This window comes from Aulostomus chinensis, chromosome 21, assembly GCF_037954235.1.
Source record: "Aulostomus chinensis isolate RoL2024-O1b breed Wild chromosome 21, RoL_Achi_v1.0, whole genome shotgun sequence".
NCBI lineage: Eukaryota > Metazoa > Chordata > Actinopteri > Syngnathiformes > Aulostomidae > Aulostomus > Aulostomus chinensis.
Genome location: NC_141340.1, coordinates 4,362,197 through 4,378,701, shown reverse-complemented (window position 1 = coordinate 4,378,701; position 16,505 = coordinate 4,362,197). Strand labels below are relative to the sequence as shown.

At 42.6% G+C, this 16,505-nt stretch overlaps 1 protein-coding gene across 2 annotated transcripts in view; it reads left to right on the top strand.

Moving 5' to 3' along the window:
• The window catches only part of arhgap21a (Rho GTPase activating protein 21a), a 79,039-nt gene that overhangs the window by 706 nt on the left and 61,828 nt on the right, over window positions 1-16,505 (top strand). Inside the window, exon 2 of one of the 2 annotated variants that reach the window (XM_086190754.1) lies at window positions 1,055-1,276. In XM_086190754.1, the coding sequence (XP_086046880.1) occupies window positions 1,199-1,276 (78 nt within the window). In that variant the 5' untranslated portion in view covers window positions 1,055-1,198. Of the gene's footprint in view, window positions 1-1,054; window positions 1,277-10,502; window positions 11,367-16,505 lie in introns of those variants that run through there. The other variant, XM_086190753.1, reaches the window with a different exon arrangement.

Below are 16,505 nucleotides of genomic sequence, written 5' to 3'. Positions count from 1 at the left end.
TTTGTCACGGAGATGTCGTTTGTCAGCCAATTGCTGTCTAAAAACAAAATAAAACACACACACAATCGCACAAAATAACCCAGTTTTTACTCTCGAGATTACTCACTTAGCCCAGAAACACTCCCGTTCCTGAGGCTGCGGGGCGGTGACGTGAATGTTTACCATGTCGTTCCACTATGGGATCATGACATGCAGGGATGGATGCTGTTCTAGTTGATTGTTTTTGGCGTGATGGTCGACATGCTAACATATGTCGATTCAATATCTGTATACGAACAAGTTTATGTGATCTTTATATTTTGTACAAGCTGGAAAAACAACGTGAACATTATGATTTTGAGCAAGTATCGTTGTTTTTGTTTCAAAAATGTTTGGAAAAAGACCACAAATCACAGATGTGCTGATAGTTTTCATCTAATTGAACTGGTGTTTACTCATTTCAACTGTACCTGTATGAAAAAAAAAAGTTTAGGTGATAGTCACGTTTGATACACACGGAAAACCACATGTAAACTTCAAGAAATTAATTTTAGATCAGACATTTATTGTTATTTGTTATTTACTGATGATAGGCAAAGGCTTGATACTGATATATTTTATATAAATATATATATTTAGAGAGAGAGAGGTAATGTGGATTTTTGCAGCTGATTTGGTCAATAGCTAATATTTACCGATGTTGATGTCATCTGTTTAAAACTGGGTTTATATGATATTCATGTTCTGTAGAAAACGTGCTGATGGCAACTGTCATTGATGATTAGCATAGAAAAAGAGACGAGCAATCTGAACTGTGCTGATGTGAAAAGAATGACCAGTATCTGTGGATGACATGCCGATATTATTGTGTATCCCCACCTAAATGTTAGCCTTTGCTCACTGTATTGACTTGCTTTATTGTTAATATTGCAGTAGTCCTGAAACGCAGCATTTCTTTTTGAACAATCTCAAGGATTGAAGGTGTTTAGAAAGCTACACATACGTCAATGTGCATGACAAATGTTTTCTCTTCTAACTGTTTTCATTCTCCTCATTTTGCGTCATTGGTGTTTAGATTTCCTCCCCTGCCGGACATGAAGAAGGAGGACGGTGTGGATTAGGATCTTTTTCCTTTTTCTTTTTTGTTTGCTTTGCTTCATCCTCCTCACCTCAATGTGGGCACTAAAGGACTTCTTCCTCGTCAGTGTTTTGAAATGAAATGATGGCAGCACGTTGGGCTGATTCACCACAGGACGATGAAGAGAGTAAACACAGAGTCACAGCTCCATCTTGTGAGGTAGGTCCCAGAAGAGGGGGGTCATCCTGACCTCTGATGTATTTTATTGGTCCACTCTCTTCACCTTTACCTGTTAGACAAGTGTTTATACACACTGGCTTTTTGCGGAGTGATGTAAATTCTTGCCATCTTCCTAGTTGTGACCTGGTTCCCACCAGTGCTGGAATTCCTTGAAAATGCTTGAATGTGGAATTTTCAGGGTTTGAAAAGGGCTTTGGAGTGCAGCAATTGATTGCATTACTTTTACAGTAAATCTCTGGTGACACATTTGTATTAACCGTGTAGTTAACCCTTTGTTAGATAGCGGGTGAACACCATGTGGCAGGTTTTTCCCGTCACAAATCTGTAGGACGCATGTTTTTGTCAGACGTTTATTCACATTTTGAAGGTTTAGAGTGTGAGTTTGCGTGGCGCATTGTGATGGAAATGAAGATATGAAGACCGTTCGGTCTCACAAGTTGCTAATGCAGTTTTTGTAAGATGTTTTTTTTCTTTGGCGCCACTGATTTGTTGCACAAGAGTCGATGGTGAAAAATCCCTCCCAAATACCTCATTAGGAGTTGACCTTGTGGCGGAGGGGACTGTCATGGAAGTTACCAGCCGTGTTCCTTCCCTCCATGTATATTGTTGATAGGGGAGCCCTGCTGATGTAAAAAAAAACAAACCCATGTCTGCTGCAGACTTTGGGAGTGAATGCCAATTAAAACTGTTCCATTGCAAAACCTCCATGTTCGCTGTTTTCTGGCTTGTGGCGAAAGGCCTTAAGTAACCAGGACCTTGAAGGAACCTTGAGAAGAATTGATCCTGAGATTTGGTGTCAGAAACTTAGGATTTAGAGTCATGATCTGGAAAAGCTTGAAAGTATACCTTGAGAATTCATTAAAAGTGCTCGAATTTGACTTCAGGGAAGATGAAGGAACCCTGGATCACCACCATCAGATTGCTGCTCTTTCATCATCATCAGTGTTTCAAAGTAATTTCCACTTTCAGAGAACTTGTGATGCGCTACACAAGTGCTATAAAGTGTCATCGTAAACTAAGTGAGAGGAAAAGCTCAGCCTCCCAGCGCACAGCAGCACATCACATCTGCCAGAGGTCGGGGTGACAGGGTTCATTTTTTCCCACTCTGGCCACTGTTTAAGTGCAAACAGCACACAAAGAGAGTTTTATATTGCTAATCTTCCTGGGTCTCTTGTGCGTCTGCATGCCTGCAGCTTAGATGGCACATTGTAGAGTTCATCCTTTTCCTCTTATGCATTCGGTGGTTACATCATTCTAATCATCATCATAGTTCAGCCAAGCTTGATGCATGTCATTACAGCATAGCGGCAGTGGCATGCTTTGGATTAATACATCATCAGAAAATGGCAACAGTGTGTGTTTGTGTGCCGTAATCCTCTTAGAATGTCAGAACTAGCTAAGGATGGACAGCATAAATCTTTGGGAATGGGGTAAGGCCACCAAAGAGGTTTACAAAATGGTTGATGGAGTAAGAAGAACTTCAGGGTGTTAGCTAATGCTATTTGTTAAAAATGAATGAGACTTTTAAGCAGCGTGGGAGCAAACATTACATCTGCGTCACTGAAACTGGCTGTTTGAGGAACTTTCAGAGTTTCGTGTTTGTGTGGACAAAAAGTATGTGTGACGGAATCTCTCAGATGAAAAGGCTGTATTTAAAACTTTTCCCTCCTTCTTCTGGCGGCATCAAGTGCGGTTTTCCTCGCATTAGTTTCTAAAATTTAATGTCTCCAGTAATATCTCTTAATTCTTCCCCACTGGGTAAAACTGCAACCACGACAGCCCAGCAAACTCTCAGCTGTCAGGCAGAAGCATGTAAAATGAACTCTCAACACAGGCCTCTCTCCAGTAACTTCTAAGACTCTTGATCTTTAAATCAGCAGGCAGGGTTGGGCGGTAGCAGCTTGCAGGAGAAATCTGTCCTCCCGTACAGATTTGGCACTTCTGTTACCACCACAGGAGATGCACTCCTGCAAGATCCTCTCGCAAATCCAGCTGGCATGATTGGGGCCGACATGGAGAGGAATGAAATTGTGAATACAGGGAAGGAGGAGGAGGAGGCGTCCCAACCAACCCAAGATGAGGAGAGTGAATCGTCTTTGTGCAGCGGTTTTTGTCAGTCTGCTTGTTCTAAATCCGTAGCTGTAAGGAAGTGTTGTTATTCTAAGTTTTGAAAATACCTCCAGTACTTGCAGGATCTATGTCAGTGAGCATGCAAGTCTGTAAATTTATTAGAACCCTGTTACTTCCCAGTTAGCTTTCCGGTAGTTGACAAATGTTCAACTTCCAACATTGCACTTATCAATATGGCGTTTCACCCAGTCTAACAGCAATTTGGGAGGGGCAGGACAAATTCCACAATCAACTTTCTTGGCCTATGAGTGATGGTCAACAACTAAGATGTGCTTGAACCGGGGGATTGTACATGCCCTCAGCCACTAAGTCACGATATCCCCTCTTCTCTGCCTCTGCGGTTCAGTCTCTCTCAACTGAGAGGAAGTATCTTGTGCTGGCATATTTACTTCCGTGGACATTACGTATCATAGCAACCAAATGCTGCAACTCCATATTGCTCTTAAGCTCTTCTTGCTGGGCACTTTGGGGAGAGTGTAAACAGGACGTTGTGCTGTTCTCCAACTTAATTCACTACTGTTTTAGACAGGTGAAGAAGAATTCGACTGATCTGTAACAAGACAAAGCAGGAAATCAGAGGAAAATCTCCCCGACATCATGTTGACCTTCAGAATGAAGGATGTAGTTTGGAGGGGTGGCTGGCTAAGTAGGTTAACTGATGCTCACCACTGTGATATCATGTTTTAGAGCATTTGAGCTGAAAAGCTCCAGGACAGCAGTTAAAAACGCAGCAGGTGCTCTGATGAAGTGAGGAATGTTCCCACACATTTCTGCAGATGTGGAGAGTCAGCAGTGAGTCAGTGGCAGTGGTAGTCAGATTATTTGCTGCCTGAGGCTGGACATTAGAACCAGGCAGGTCTTTTTATCTACCTGATGCCTCCCTCCACAAGACACTGACACACACACACACACACACACATTTCTCCACAACTTTCAAGCTTCACTGCTTATGAACTACCCCCCCCCCCCGAGTCTAATGAGAGTGGGGAACCCAGGCGGGATGAAGCCACCCCCACTCTCTACTCCCTTTGCATCATCTTGCCTCATTAATGAGGGAGATGGTGAGGGGCGTCTTCTCAAAGACCACCCCCCACCCGCAGCTGCCCCAGTCATGAAGAGAAAAACACCCCGCGAGTACAACGTCTGCTCCTCCCTGTGTCTTGGCCTCGTTCACACTCTCTACCTCACTTGACCTGCTGTCACACTGATATTAGCTGGTTAGTTATGAAGCAGCTGTGTTCCGCTGCTCTTAGAAAGAAGACCATTTATCCAAGAACTCATTTTTTTGTGTTCTTACAGAAAAAGGGAAAATATTTGAGTAGGATGTGCTCTGTTTGTCATTTTGAGAATAGCTGGTCAGTTTGTGAACTAGCACATAATTAATCAACAAATATTTTGACAATATATAGACTGTGGGATCTAATTCCCGGCAAAAATGCTTCTGATGCAAGGTTGTTCGATTTCAGACCCTTTCATTTCCTTTGTGTCATCGCACACTGAATCTTATGGCATTTGGTTACACTAGAGCTGGTCGTCAAACTGCCATACATGAAAAGCACCCACCTAATGACAGATTTTTGAAAGCCAACCCGAAATTTAGCATTGCCCTGGGTTCCTTCGACCCAAAACCAGTGGGATTTTTACACTAGATTCTGGATTGTTTCAGTGTTGCTCGTGAAACGTGAAATTAAAGAGTTGAAAAGAAAAGTGAAGCAACATTTTTGGTAAATTGGTTTCTGTTTTTCATGATAAGAAACTGTTTTGTGTAAAGCCAAAGATTTGTAATGTGATGTAGGTTTCAATATGTGGTTGTTTTGGAATCTTTATTTAAAAAAAAAGAAAAGTATCATTCAGGAACAGGTCAAGGTACCAGTGCTGAGAATTTTGCACGATACCAAGCCCTATGAGACCAAACGGATGGGTCGACAGATTAAAGGACTAATCACAAGGTTACTTGATGTTGTAAACGAGGTAAACTTCACACAATATCAGCTTTCAATTTTCAATGTATTTTACATTTCTCATTTATAAAAAGACATACAGAAAAGAAAAATGGCAGCTAAAGCAACTGAAACTCCCCTCAGCTTGTACTGATCACCTCCCTCATTCGTGGTGGGAGCAATGGCGGTGATCTGGTGATGCTCTGTTTTGCTCTAAATATAGCCCCACACCCTACTCCACAAATCCCTGCTCTTTTTTTTTTCCCCTCCCTCATCCGCATGGCTGTCGTTCGCCCGTCCTCTATTCCCCAGTGTTTTCAGCCATGCTATATTTAACCCGTGGAAAGATGAATGCCCTGTGCATCAGAGAGGGGAAAAAATGGAATCAGTGTATTGGCATGGTTGTCCGTCCTCTCCTGAATGCTGCTACAAGCAGGGAATTTGTGAGCGTCGGTCAGGAAAATATCATTTTGAGGGTGCGGGAATGCGACAGTGGTCAGTTTGTGCCACGCAAGAGCTTGTTTTTTCTGTGGAAACCAGAAGGACTGAATCTCTCACTCAGTTTTTCCACATCTGTACCCATCTGGGCTCGCTTTGTGTCAAAACACAGTTTCCAGTGTCACATCCCAGCCATAATTAAGCTGTGATCTCATTTCTACAAGTCTGACGGTTTATTTCAGTCATTATTTAAGCATCCAAATGGAAATGGCCCACACATTTATCAGGATTTGAGAGGCATGGCACTTCATTAGTTAAAGCGGCGACAAAACGATTGCCATTTGCATATATTTGAAAAGCAAATGTGTCTCGTGCAGCGCGTCAGGGTTCTCTTTATATTCAGCAAACAACACACTGACCTGGACATGACTGGGCTTCTGTCTCAGCATATACACTCGGAGTGAAAGTGTCCTGGGAATAACAAGGAGTATGCTGCTCTCTGAAGGGCTTCCTCTGTTTGGAAACAGAAGGTTTATCGTTATTACAGCTAAACTGATACTGAAGCGTGTGTTTTGGCATCTCTTAAGAGAATCCCAGCTGTATTTTTATTCCTGGAAAAGACAAAAAGGGAACCTGTACGCGTGCTGCGTTGTTGGACTCAAGGTCACCCAAAAATAATGTGTGTATGTGTATCGTCTGGCTCCCTTATCTTTTTCTCTTGTGGAGGGGTGACGTTCATGCTCAGCGTGTCATCCCTCCGCCTGACCCCAGCCACACTGGATGCCATTATTCCTTCAGCCACTGGCATAGATGGATGATTGATGGATACAGAAAGAGGAAGGGAGGGAGTGGTAAGAAGGAAAAGAGCAGATGAGAGTTAAACCGCTGGGGGAAAAAATGCCACCCTTTTTCTCCCCCCCCCCCACACATCTCTTAAGGGTTGCGCCACAAAATCTATTATTGTTTTACGATACTGTGTCATGGAATATTGATAGAAGGTCGTGGCGATCAACATTAGAGAACATTCACATGAAATTAGACTACCCAGGTAGCACATAGGAAGTTAGAATTTCCATTAATTCTGTGTAATATTGCAAAATATTGTGATAAAATTCTATAGTGACCGTTGTATTCAGTTCTAAAACCTGAAAATAAGTTGGCATTGTTTAATGCCTTCTTCCCTCGTATCAGGTTTTTCTTGAAATCCCTGGACACACATATCCGTAAAATGACATGTTTTGCCCTACGCCATAGAATACGTCAGCAGATCCTACTGAATTTCATCCAGCAAAGCACAGATGAAGCGCAAAGCAAGTTATGGTGACGTTGCAGTCAGCCTAACATTAGTTTTGTGCATCTAGTGATTTCATTCACACTTGAGATATCATAAAAGTGGTGTTTATCTGTGGAGATCATCTTTTCTTTACCACAGAACTGATTTTCTGCTCCTATCTTTCGGTTGAGGTAACCCATGGTGATGTTAACTTCCTTGTTGGACTACAAAAATACCCCTGCGGTGCTCTATTGCCAATCGACTCAATGTCACGGCCTCTTCTGCCTCGGTGCATCCGTCTGTCCGTGATATAAAGGGGTGAGCAGAGACAAGATGGTGAGTGGTATGAATTTAGGGGGGAGGGTTGCAGATGCAGGCAGACAGGCAGAACAGAACCAGTCTAATGCTCAGTGAGGCTGAGATGCTATCCATTACACATACCCAAGGCATCTCCATCAACACTTGCCTCCTATCTGCCTCTATCTTTGGCTTGGTGTCATGACGAGCTGTGTGTGAGTGTGTGTGTGTGAGAGAGAGAGAGAGAGAGAGAGAGAGAAATGTAAAACTCATTTTATCTGCATAGCTAATTTCTTAAAGGCGGCATTGACACTCCTCCATCCTGTCATATTTTCTACCCTACAGGCTTCATAAGCTAGCGATTATGTAACGCTCTGTGTAGCAGGTATTCATGTGGACAGATTTATCATATGTATGCATCTCCTATTTCCTGCAGGTTTCCCCCCTGGAGGCTATTTTACTTTTATGTGAAGCTACGTATAACCACATTCGCTATGTTTTTTTTTTTGGCCCAACCTTACATAACAAGGTGCTATCTGGAAATATCTTAACCCACAGTGTTAGTGTGGGCTTTGAGGTCTTGGCAGTACACCACATTTTTTCCCGTCAACGTCAGCAGTGGAAATGAACCAGGGCAGCCTGATGAAGGAATGATTTCATGAATGGATGGCAGCAGCGAAGCCACCAAATCGTAAAGGGGGTTATGTTTCAGGAGCAAGTGCCTCAGGACTGCGTGTATGGTGAGCGCTCGCTGACAGAAAATATAAACCCGCCAAATTGACCACAACCGCTTGATTGTGGACTAGCAGTGAAAAGCCTCTGGATTTAAGTCATCTTAGCAAAAAGCAACAATCTGTCAGTTAAAAAGGATAAATGTCGTCTATTAGAAAACATTCTACAGATCTGGAAACCTTTTTTGACTTAATATTGTGAGGCATGTAATTGCAGCACCGACAAAACTCTTCATTCCATGTTATTTCAGCGTGTGGCTAACTTCCCATCTGTGGTCTTAATTTATTGGAGGGATAAAGCTGTTGACTAAATATGTAATAACTCTTTCTCTCCTCCACTAAATTTAATAACCTAGCTTTAAACTTTCACATCCCCACATGTCTTGTCTCGGAGTTATATGTCTCCCTGACATTCTCATCTATTTTCTGTCAGTGAAATGAGGTAACTTCAACTTGAAATGTGCTTTCTGTTGTTTTGAATAGGTGTGTGTGTGTGTGTGTGTGTGTGTGTGTGTGTGTGTGTCAGTGGATGTACGTGTTTCCACAGAGCACCCAGACATCCATAACTCAGATTTGATTACGATTGGTTTCAGTGTGGGGGGTAGGCGGTATTGCAGCTGTAGCTTATACACACACATAGCTGCATGATGTCATAGTGGGTTACCCTGTAGATGTTTTTTGGTAGTTTTAAATTATTCCAGCATGAAATAACTCGGTTAAGCGATGCCTACTGTTTCCTAAGAACTGCACAGACTTAAAAACAAACTGTAGTGGTTTGAATAAAAAAGTAAAGAGTAGCTATATGCATCTTTTAAATGGAGTTAATGATAACATTTGAAATATATTCTTATCATCTTGGAACATCAAACCATTAAAGTGATTTTTTTCAGGTTCATCAGGCTTAGATGTGTTGCCTTGCAGCTAAGCATTTGTTATTGGTTCCAAGCAAAGTCCCGCAGTGGCAGGATCATTTTTATGATGATATTATAGAATATCTGTGTACCATTGGTTTCCAATGTTCTGAGGCAGACTGAGGGGCTTTGTTGTTCAACTTGGCTTGATACAGCAGTGGAGGTGGTCAAAGCTGAACCAATGTCTATTGAAGAGACACCACTGTGTAACATTGTCGTGTAACCTCAAAAATTGCACGGTCATAGGACCACTGCTCAACCTGTGTGGTTCAGATTGAGTCCCAAATAATCATCTGGAATGCATCTTTTATTTCCTAATGTTCTTCCTGAGATTAGTCCCTCTGGTCCGATCTACAGAAACTTCTGGGTTGAAAGGAGCTTTTGATGGAGAGGGAGGTCTGGCAATCCTGAGTCAGCCGGGTGGTTTGGACTGACATCATACAGTCTTCAGTCTTTGAGGAATTGTCTTACATGCTCCCCCCCCATGTGATGAATCCACAGCAAGGTTCTCAGGTTATCTTGCTGATGTAGTCTTGACCACAGCCCTGCCATGCTCATTCTGAAACTTCAGTGTAAGACTAAGCACCTTTTCCCAGTTGTCATTCCTACTGGGGGGGGGGGGGGGGGGGGTGTCCTGAGGTCAGGAAAGACCTTGAGTTTTGATTACAGTGAACTCCAGATAGTGGAAGAGTTACAGAGGGCAAGCAAGGGGGAGGAATGAGTGATCGCTACCCCAAATGGAAGGCTCAAGGGGCCCAAGGGACGTGTCGAGTGTCTGCATTATCACTCATCTTGTCCGTTCTTTAAACTGTTTATATTTAGTTTTTAAAGGTAATACGCAGGATTCGGTGCTTTGACTTTGTCCTTGAGTACTGCATGTGTCATTGTTGCTGCTTCTGTGCATGTTGTTACGGTGGTATGTTCTTTCCTCCTGAACATATCCACATCGATTCTGTGGTCTGTTCACATCTTGAGCATCCCATAATTGGCAGAGAGAGAGAGACAGAAGGCCAAGACTCGAGTGACACGTAGCACTTAAGGGTTATTAAAATATATGAATATCTTAAACTCCACCTCAGGCTATCCCTCACTTCTAATTGGTTGTGGCATCTCTCATTTGAAGTGAGCTCTGATAAAACTGCCTCACAGCTAATGCCACAATCGCAACCATCTGGATGTCGTACAGCATCAAAGGAAGGTGGAAGGAACATAAACAATCCCAGACAACTCTTTACTAGTGTCCAGTAGCTTGCTAATGCTCTCCTTTAGCATGCTATAGGCACTATTTTTTTACGTCCCATGGTTATAACATGGAGAAGAAAGATTGTCGTTCATTTATTGACCTGACTTCTCGAGCAGCCCCCACTCTACAGTGGTGGGGGCTGCAGCACTCCTATCTGTCACAGACACTTCCTCCTGCTCAGAAGATTTTTTGCAGAGTAATGAAATAAATAAGTGGGGCTGCACAGAGTCCCGCATAGCAAGTGTTAAGTCAGTCAGACTAGTAGCAAGGAGCATGCTCGGTCCTCATGTTTTTAGGGTTTTACAGAACAGAACACCTCTCGAGGTGTTACAAGCCTCAGGTGCATTTGAGAAGAGACAGGAGAGCTGGCTTTTCCTCAAGAGTTGGGCAGAGAAAAGGGATCTCGTGTCCTCCCTGGTTAAGTCCTGCATTGCGGCCTGATGCGTGATGATTTTTTTGAGCAAGTGCTTGCTGCTCAGCCTGGCACAGCTGCAGAGACGAGCACAGGGAGGTACAGCCAGCCGGGACGAGACACTGACAGAGAGAGTGAGATCAAAGCTCACAAAATCCGAAGACAAGAAAAAGTAGCTCAGTTCTCAGTCGCGGTGCAGTGGTCCACTGGTCAGTTTGAATTCGGCTGCGTGACCATGGTGATGCCTGTAGATAACCAGGACAATTTTCTTCACTCCGGACTGCTGCTTTTCTCTTTCTCTCTGGAAGGCTTTTTTTAAAATCGTATTTATTAGACAATCCCCTGCTGCATGAATCATTAACATATTGTTAATGAAGCACGACTGGAGAGTTGGACACTGCTAACAGGATACCCGCTGGGCTTGCAGATGGGTAGGGAGATGCACCCTTCTGCTGATGATCCCCTCTCACCTCCTCCTCGCACCATCCTCTCTGCCAAGGTGGTATCAAGGGGCGTCGCTGCCAGCACGGGGCTGCCGGGCACAGCAGGGTTCGGTACACACAGCTGAGGGCAGGTGTTTGTCTGGGAAGCTTCTTCTGTGCTACATAAAATGTCTCATCTCAAAGTTCTTGACTGTATGCTAAACAATAACTGGAGCCTGATCTGCGACCTGTACTGTGCCTGGAACAATCAGGTCAGTTCAAGTTGTTTAACCTTTTGTCATGTAATCTGCTCTGCTTCTTATTGAGTGATAAAATAAGTAGGTGTGATTGAATGCAGCTGGTTTTGATAAAGTTCCCTCCACTGTCCCGGGATGTCCCGGTTGGATCTCAAAAGAGAAATCGGGGCTAGTTAATCCATGTTTGACTGAATCAGAATTCCAGCATTTTATCAGATGTCAGCTATCATGTAGAACTGCAAGAATCAATCAATCAAAAAATGAATTGCCAAGTATTTTGAAAATCAAGCAAAAATGTCAAATGTTTGCTGGGGTCAGACTTCAGAACTATGATTGGCTAATTTAGTGGCTTTGGGTGGAGGGAACCAATGGGAAGCTAACTTCCGTGTTGGATTTCATCCCCATGGCACTCAAAAGTCACGCAAATTGGATTGATTTTAATGATTGTAATGTACTACAGTGGCCTTTGGGTATCGTCTTGGAAGATTAAGTATTGGATTTGGACAAAACACCCAATTTTAAAAGGCCCCGATTGGGAACACCCCTACTACCAACAGCAGATTGTGGTTGTCTTTCCTAACTCTTTTTATGAGCTCGCTTTCATCACTGTCCCCTATTGCTCTCTGGAGATTTCCAGGAAAGGCATCCCTGACATCTCGAATATTAATAGCCAGCATTCATTCAGTAGTGCACAGTGCAACTACAGACTATGGAGTGCTTGGCATGCTGACCTCTGAGTGTCCCTGTACTTGCAGACTGAATGCCTCATGCAGACTCAAGTGGCTTGACACCAAATCTGATTTGACAAAATCTTATCAAAGTCTTATCAGGTGATTCTTGGACTGAAAGTTCTCTCTCTCGCTCTTGGCTCAAAATCAAGTTTCAAGAATTAGCTTGTGTCTGAAATTTTGATCTTGATGAAAGCTTATGAGGGGATTGTCACCTTTTGAAAGAGGAAGCCAAATCTTGGAGCACATGCAGCTGGAAACTGGTGAATCCCATTCATGAATTTATGGTGGGTGCTGTTTTTAAGTACAAGGGTGCAAATCCTTTCATGTTCAGAAAAAGATACATCTGCATGCATTTGACCACATCAACATGGACATCCTCTTGGACATACAGTGCTCTTTATGTTGCCGTCTTGTTGTGTATCCATTTGTCTCTATATGCACAGAAGTCAGCTTGGCACCCTTGCTAACACTCATCTCTGACATGCTGTTTTGGCCTTTTCACTGGAAACTCACACAGGCCGCTCATTGTTGCTCTTTTTTTCCCTCCTCTCCCTCTTTTCATTTCACCCTGGAATGCCTGATGTGAGGAGTAAAGAAGCCTTGCCGTGTGGAGCAATGCAGCAGTGCTGCTCTCTTCCCTTTCCCCTAATTCAATTTTAGGAGTGCTGAAAATTGTTTGCGTCCCAAGTCGAACTGATAGGCCTCTGTTTCCAGAGAGCCTCTGCTGTTTGGGGCACTGAAAACGGCCTTTGTGTGCCAGTAGCCTAGCACTGAGGCCTCATGAAATATTTACAGGCTGACACCTGGTGTGAGACAGAAAGACAGGAGCCAGGGAACTACAACAATAGTGCCACCCATAACAAAACTGCAGCTCAATTTATGTGATGGCCAACTTAAAAATATGTGGTTTATTATTTAAGGTTTTTTTTTTTTTTAAGTCCTTTTTTTTTTTTTTTGCAAACAATAGCAACCATTCATGTCTCTTCAAACTGAACAAAACAATCCTATAGGCTCTGGTCCCTGAACAGTTTAAAGTGAGACCACGACTTACAGTCAGGCAAAGACGTTCACCTCTGGTTGTCATATGCTTCCTTGGATTTGGTTCCCACTTTGTTCTGAGGAGTTTTAACATGACTCTGGGGGTTAAACAGGAGATTGTGTCATAGGGCGCACTGTCACGACCCTACTCTGTCAAAAACCTCAAAGAGCAACCAGGATTAATAATTCATAGATGAGGAAACCAATTATGCAAGGCTTTGCTGGCATCTGGGTGGGGGGGACCCTGGGGACTCTAATTGGCGCACCTGCTCTCAGTCTCCGAAGGGTTGGCTGAGGTGGCTGGCTGGATGCAGGGGTGGTGTGCACGTCCTCCTCCTTTGTTTCGATGCCTCCTCTAATGTTGGGGGATGGCCTCCTCGGTGGTAGCCTCCTCAGCTGATATCCTTGATGTAGTGAACCACACCCAACACAGTTGGGAAGGCCCTTATGGGGTGGGGCCCTGCCAAGAATGCTGTGAGTAAAGATCATAAAATGGACGGGTCTACTTAGAAACTGTTTGATTTGCAGATTATGTCTTTAACATCTTTGACGAATAAAAGCCCAAACTGTGGAAAACATGCAACTGTCCATAGCCCAATTGTGTTCATTACACAGTCGGTGTTTCAGTTTAATTGTCAAGTAAATTTTAAGCAAACTGCGTGTAAGTTGTGAAAAAGGAAAGCGCATTAGATGTGTTTTTATTAACTGGTTGAAGGGAGTAAATAAAATAAGACTGTTTGATAACACCAGATGACGAAGCTAAAAGAAGAGGAGGGGAGAGGAAACGGAATTACTTTCGTTGGGACAAGTTGCAATTGTTCTTAGAAACAGTCAAGTATTGGATATGTTGCACAGACGCATGTGGGAATATCTTTGGATATTCCAGTCGTAGGAACAACTGCTCAGTCACATGACTCAGTATCGGTTATATTAGAGCTAATTTGAATTAGGGGTTTGCATCCCTCATCTTGCGTTTTTTTTTTTTTTTTTTTTTAAAGCTGAACACCACTTCAAGCAGGCATTAAAAGGTGTTTTTTTGCCAATTACTTTTCCAAATGTGCATCGATCTATGTTAATAGAAACCCCACTAATGATTTTTTTTGTTTTCCTGGCTGATGCCCTCTGACATAGTAGAATGGAAACAAAACTGGACCTGAAACAGTCGGTTGATTTGTTATTTAACAGGACATAAATGCAATTATTTTTCATTATATTCATCGTTTCAAATTGATTGTCTCTGAGTTTCTGACAACTGATTGTTTTCTCTACACAAGCGGCTCGCTTTTTGAGGCAGTGCTGCTGTTCACGCTGTCCTCGGTGACTGTGGTGTGAAACACGTGGTTCCATCAGCATATGGAGCGCCAGAGGTTTTCATCCCTGGCAAATAAATGAAAACTGACGTCTTGTTCTGGCACACAGTAAAATTCAGCTTACTTTTTAAATTGAACAAATGCACAAGAAAATAACATACTTTAGGTATAAATTAGTCATGTTTTCTGCTGTAAAGTCCCAACATAGTGGACACACTGATGCACTGAACACAGAATCATTTTATGAAGAAATGAAATAACACATTAATTAATAATAAAAAAAAGTTGCAGTGATACATTGCTAGACTATCACGAAAGCCACCCTTGGGTTCTATGCTATTGTACTAAAGCCCTCTTTGAGCAGTAATTTGGGCCTCTGATGTGCATCAGCCCACAGTCGTCTGGTCTGTCTGTCCCTTTCTCTCCTCTCTACTTCCATCTCCATTTCGTCTTTGTGGAGAGGAATTCCAGGCTGTTGGCCCACACAATTGTCCGTCCATTAGCATATGAAAGCAGCCGAGAGGCAGTGAGTGAGGCGGGAAAAAGGGAGGGAAGGAGAGTCATAAAAATCAGTCCCAAGCAGACATCAAAACTTTAATGAGCCTCATGCTAGCACATGTGGCCGATCATTCCTTTAGAAAAGTCTTGTTGTTGTTGCTCTTGTTACACAGCACGAAGATTAATTCCTGTGGTTTGTATCAAGTTGAACTGTCACGCCTGGCAGGTTCTGCATGTCATTTAAAATTGACAAGCTTATCCTTTAAGTGGTTGGACTTCACACTTTCATTCAAGCTGGTTTGTCCACGCCTGCAGTTTGATATCCTCTGCTCCTCGTACACTCCTATCAGGCATAAAATCAATCAAGTTATTGTCTTTTTAGCGATCAGAATCAAAATCCTCCACAAAGCAATCAGGTTTCTGTCTGTCAGATTCTCAGGTGGTATGCTGAGGATAAACATTGCTGGGTCCAAAGCAAAATTAATGTCCAAAATTTGCCCAATCTCCTTCCGAACATTCTCCCAGAAGTTCAACAGCTGTGGGCAATCCCAGAATATGTGCGTAAAATCTCCTATTAACTGACATCCTCTCCAACACAGTTTAGATGTGTTGCTATATTTTGAAGTCTTAGATGGAGTGTTGAAATATCTCATCTTCACCTTCCAGTCAAACTCCCTCCACATTGGGCTGCTTGTTAATTTGTGTCCTGCTCTGAATGTTTCCTCCCAATTTTCATCTGGTATAATAGTATTTGTTTCTAATTCCCATTTTTCCTTAACATCCAAATTGTTGTCCTTACATTCATGTTGTAGTACTCTATAGATTTTTGATATTAACCCCTTTTTAGTCTCCCCCTCCAAATACGACAAAAGCAATTCCTCCAGCTTAGATGGTGTTCTACAAATATTTTCCCACTCTCTGTGCTTCTGAAGGTAGTGTCTTAATTGTAGAAATTTGTAGAAGTCATGGTTCGGTAAGTTAAACTCTTTTTTAAGTTGTTCAAACGACTTCATATACTGTCCATTGAAAACTTGTGCAATATAAATTAACCCCTTACTTCTCCATTTGTTGTACCCTGCATCCATAACAGATGGTTAAAAAGTCTGGATTTCCTGCTATTTTGGTGATTCTACTTATTGAGTTAGATACTTTCAGTTTTTTTTCGCACTATTGACCATACTTTTATTGTTACCCTAATCCAGTCATTACGCATCCCCTCTTTTTTCTGCATCTTCTCTTTCAAAAACGGGAGTACCTCCAAAGGTGTTTTCTGACAGGAATTTTGTTCCATTCCCACCCACATTGTGTCTGTCTCTTTCGTGATCCACATAATAATCGCTCTAAGTTGTGCTGCCCAATAACTGCTGCTCTTCTTGAAACAAAACGTACTTGGGTTTCCGATACACGTTCTTTTCTATTCAGTGGTACGATTTAAACAAATGACACAGCTCTGATTTTGGAAAAATAAAATGGAATCTGAAAAAAGTTAAGATGGATTTCATAGGTGTTTTCTCAACAAATAGTGATGCACTGACTCAGGCATTAAACCGTGAAATAATACCTCCCACAGAGGCAGG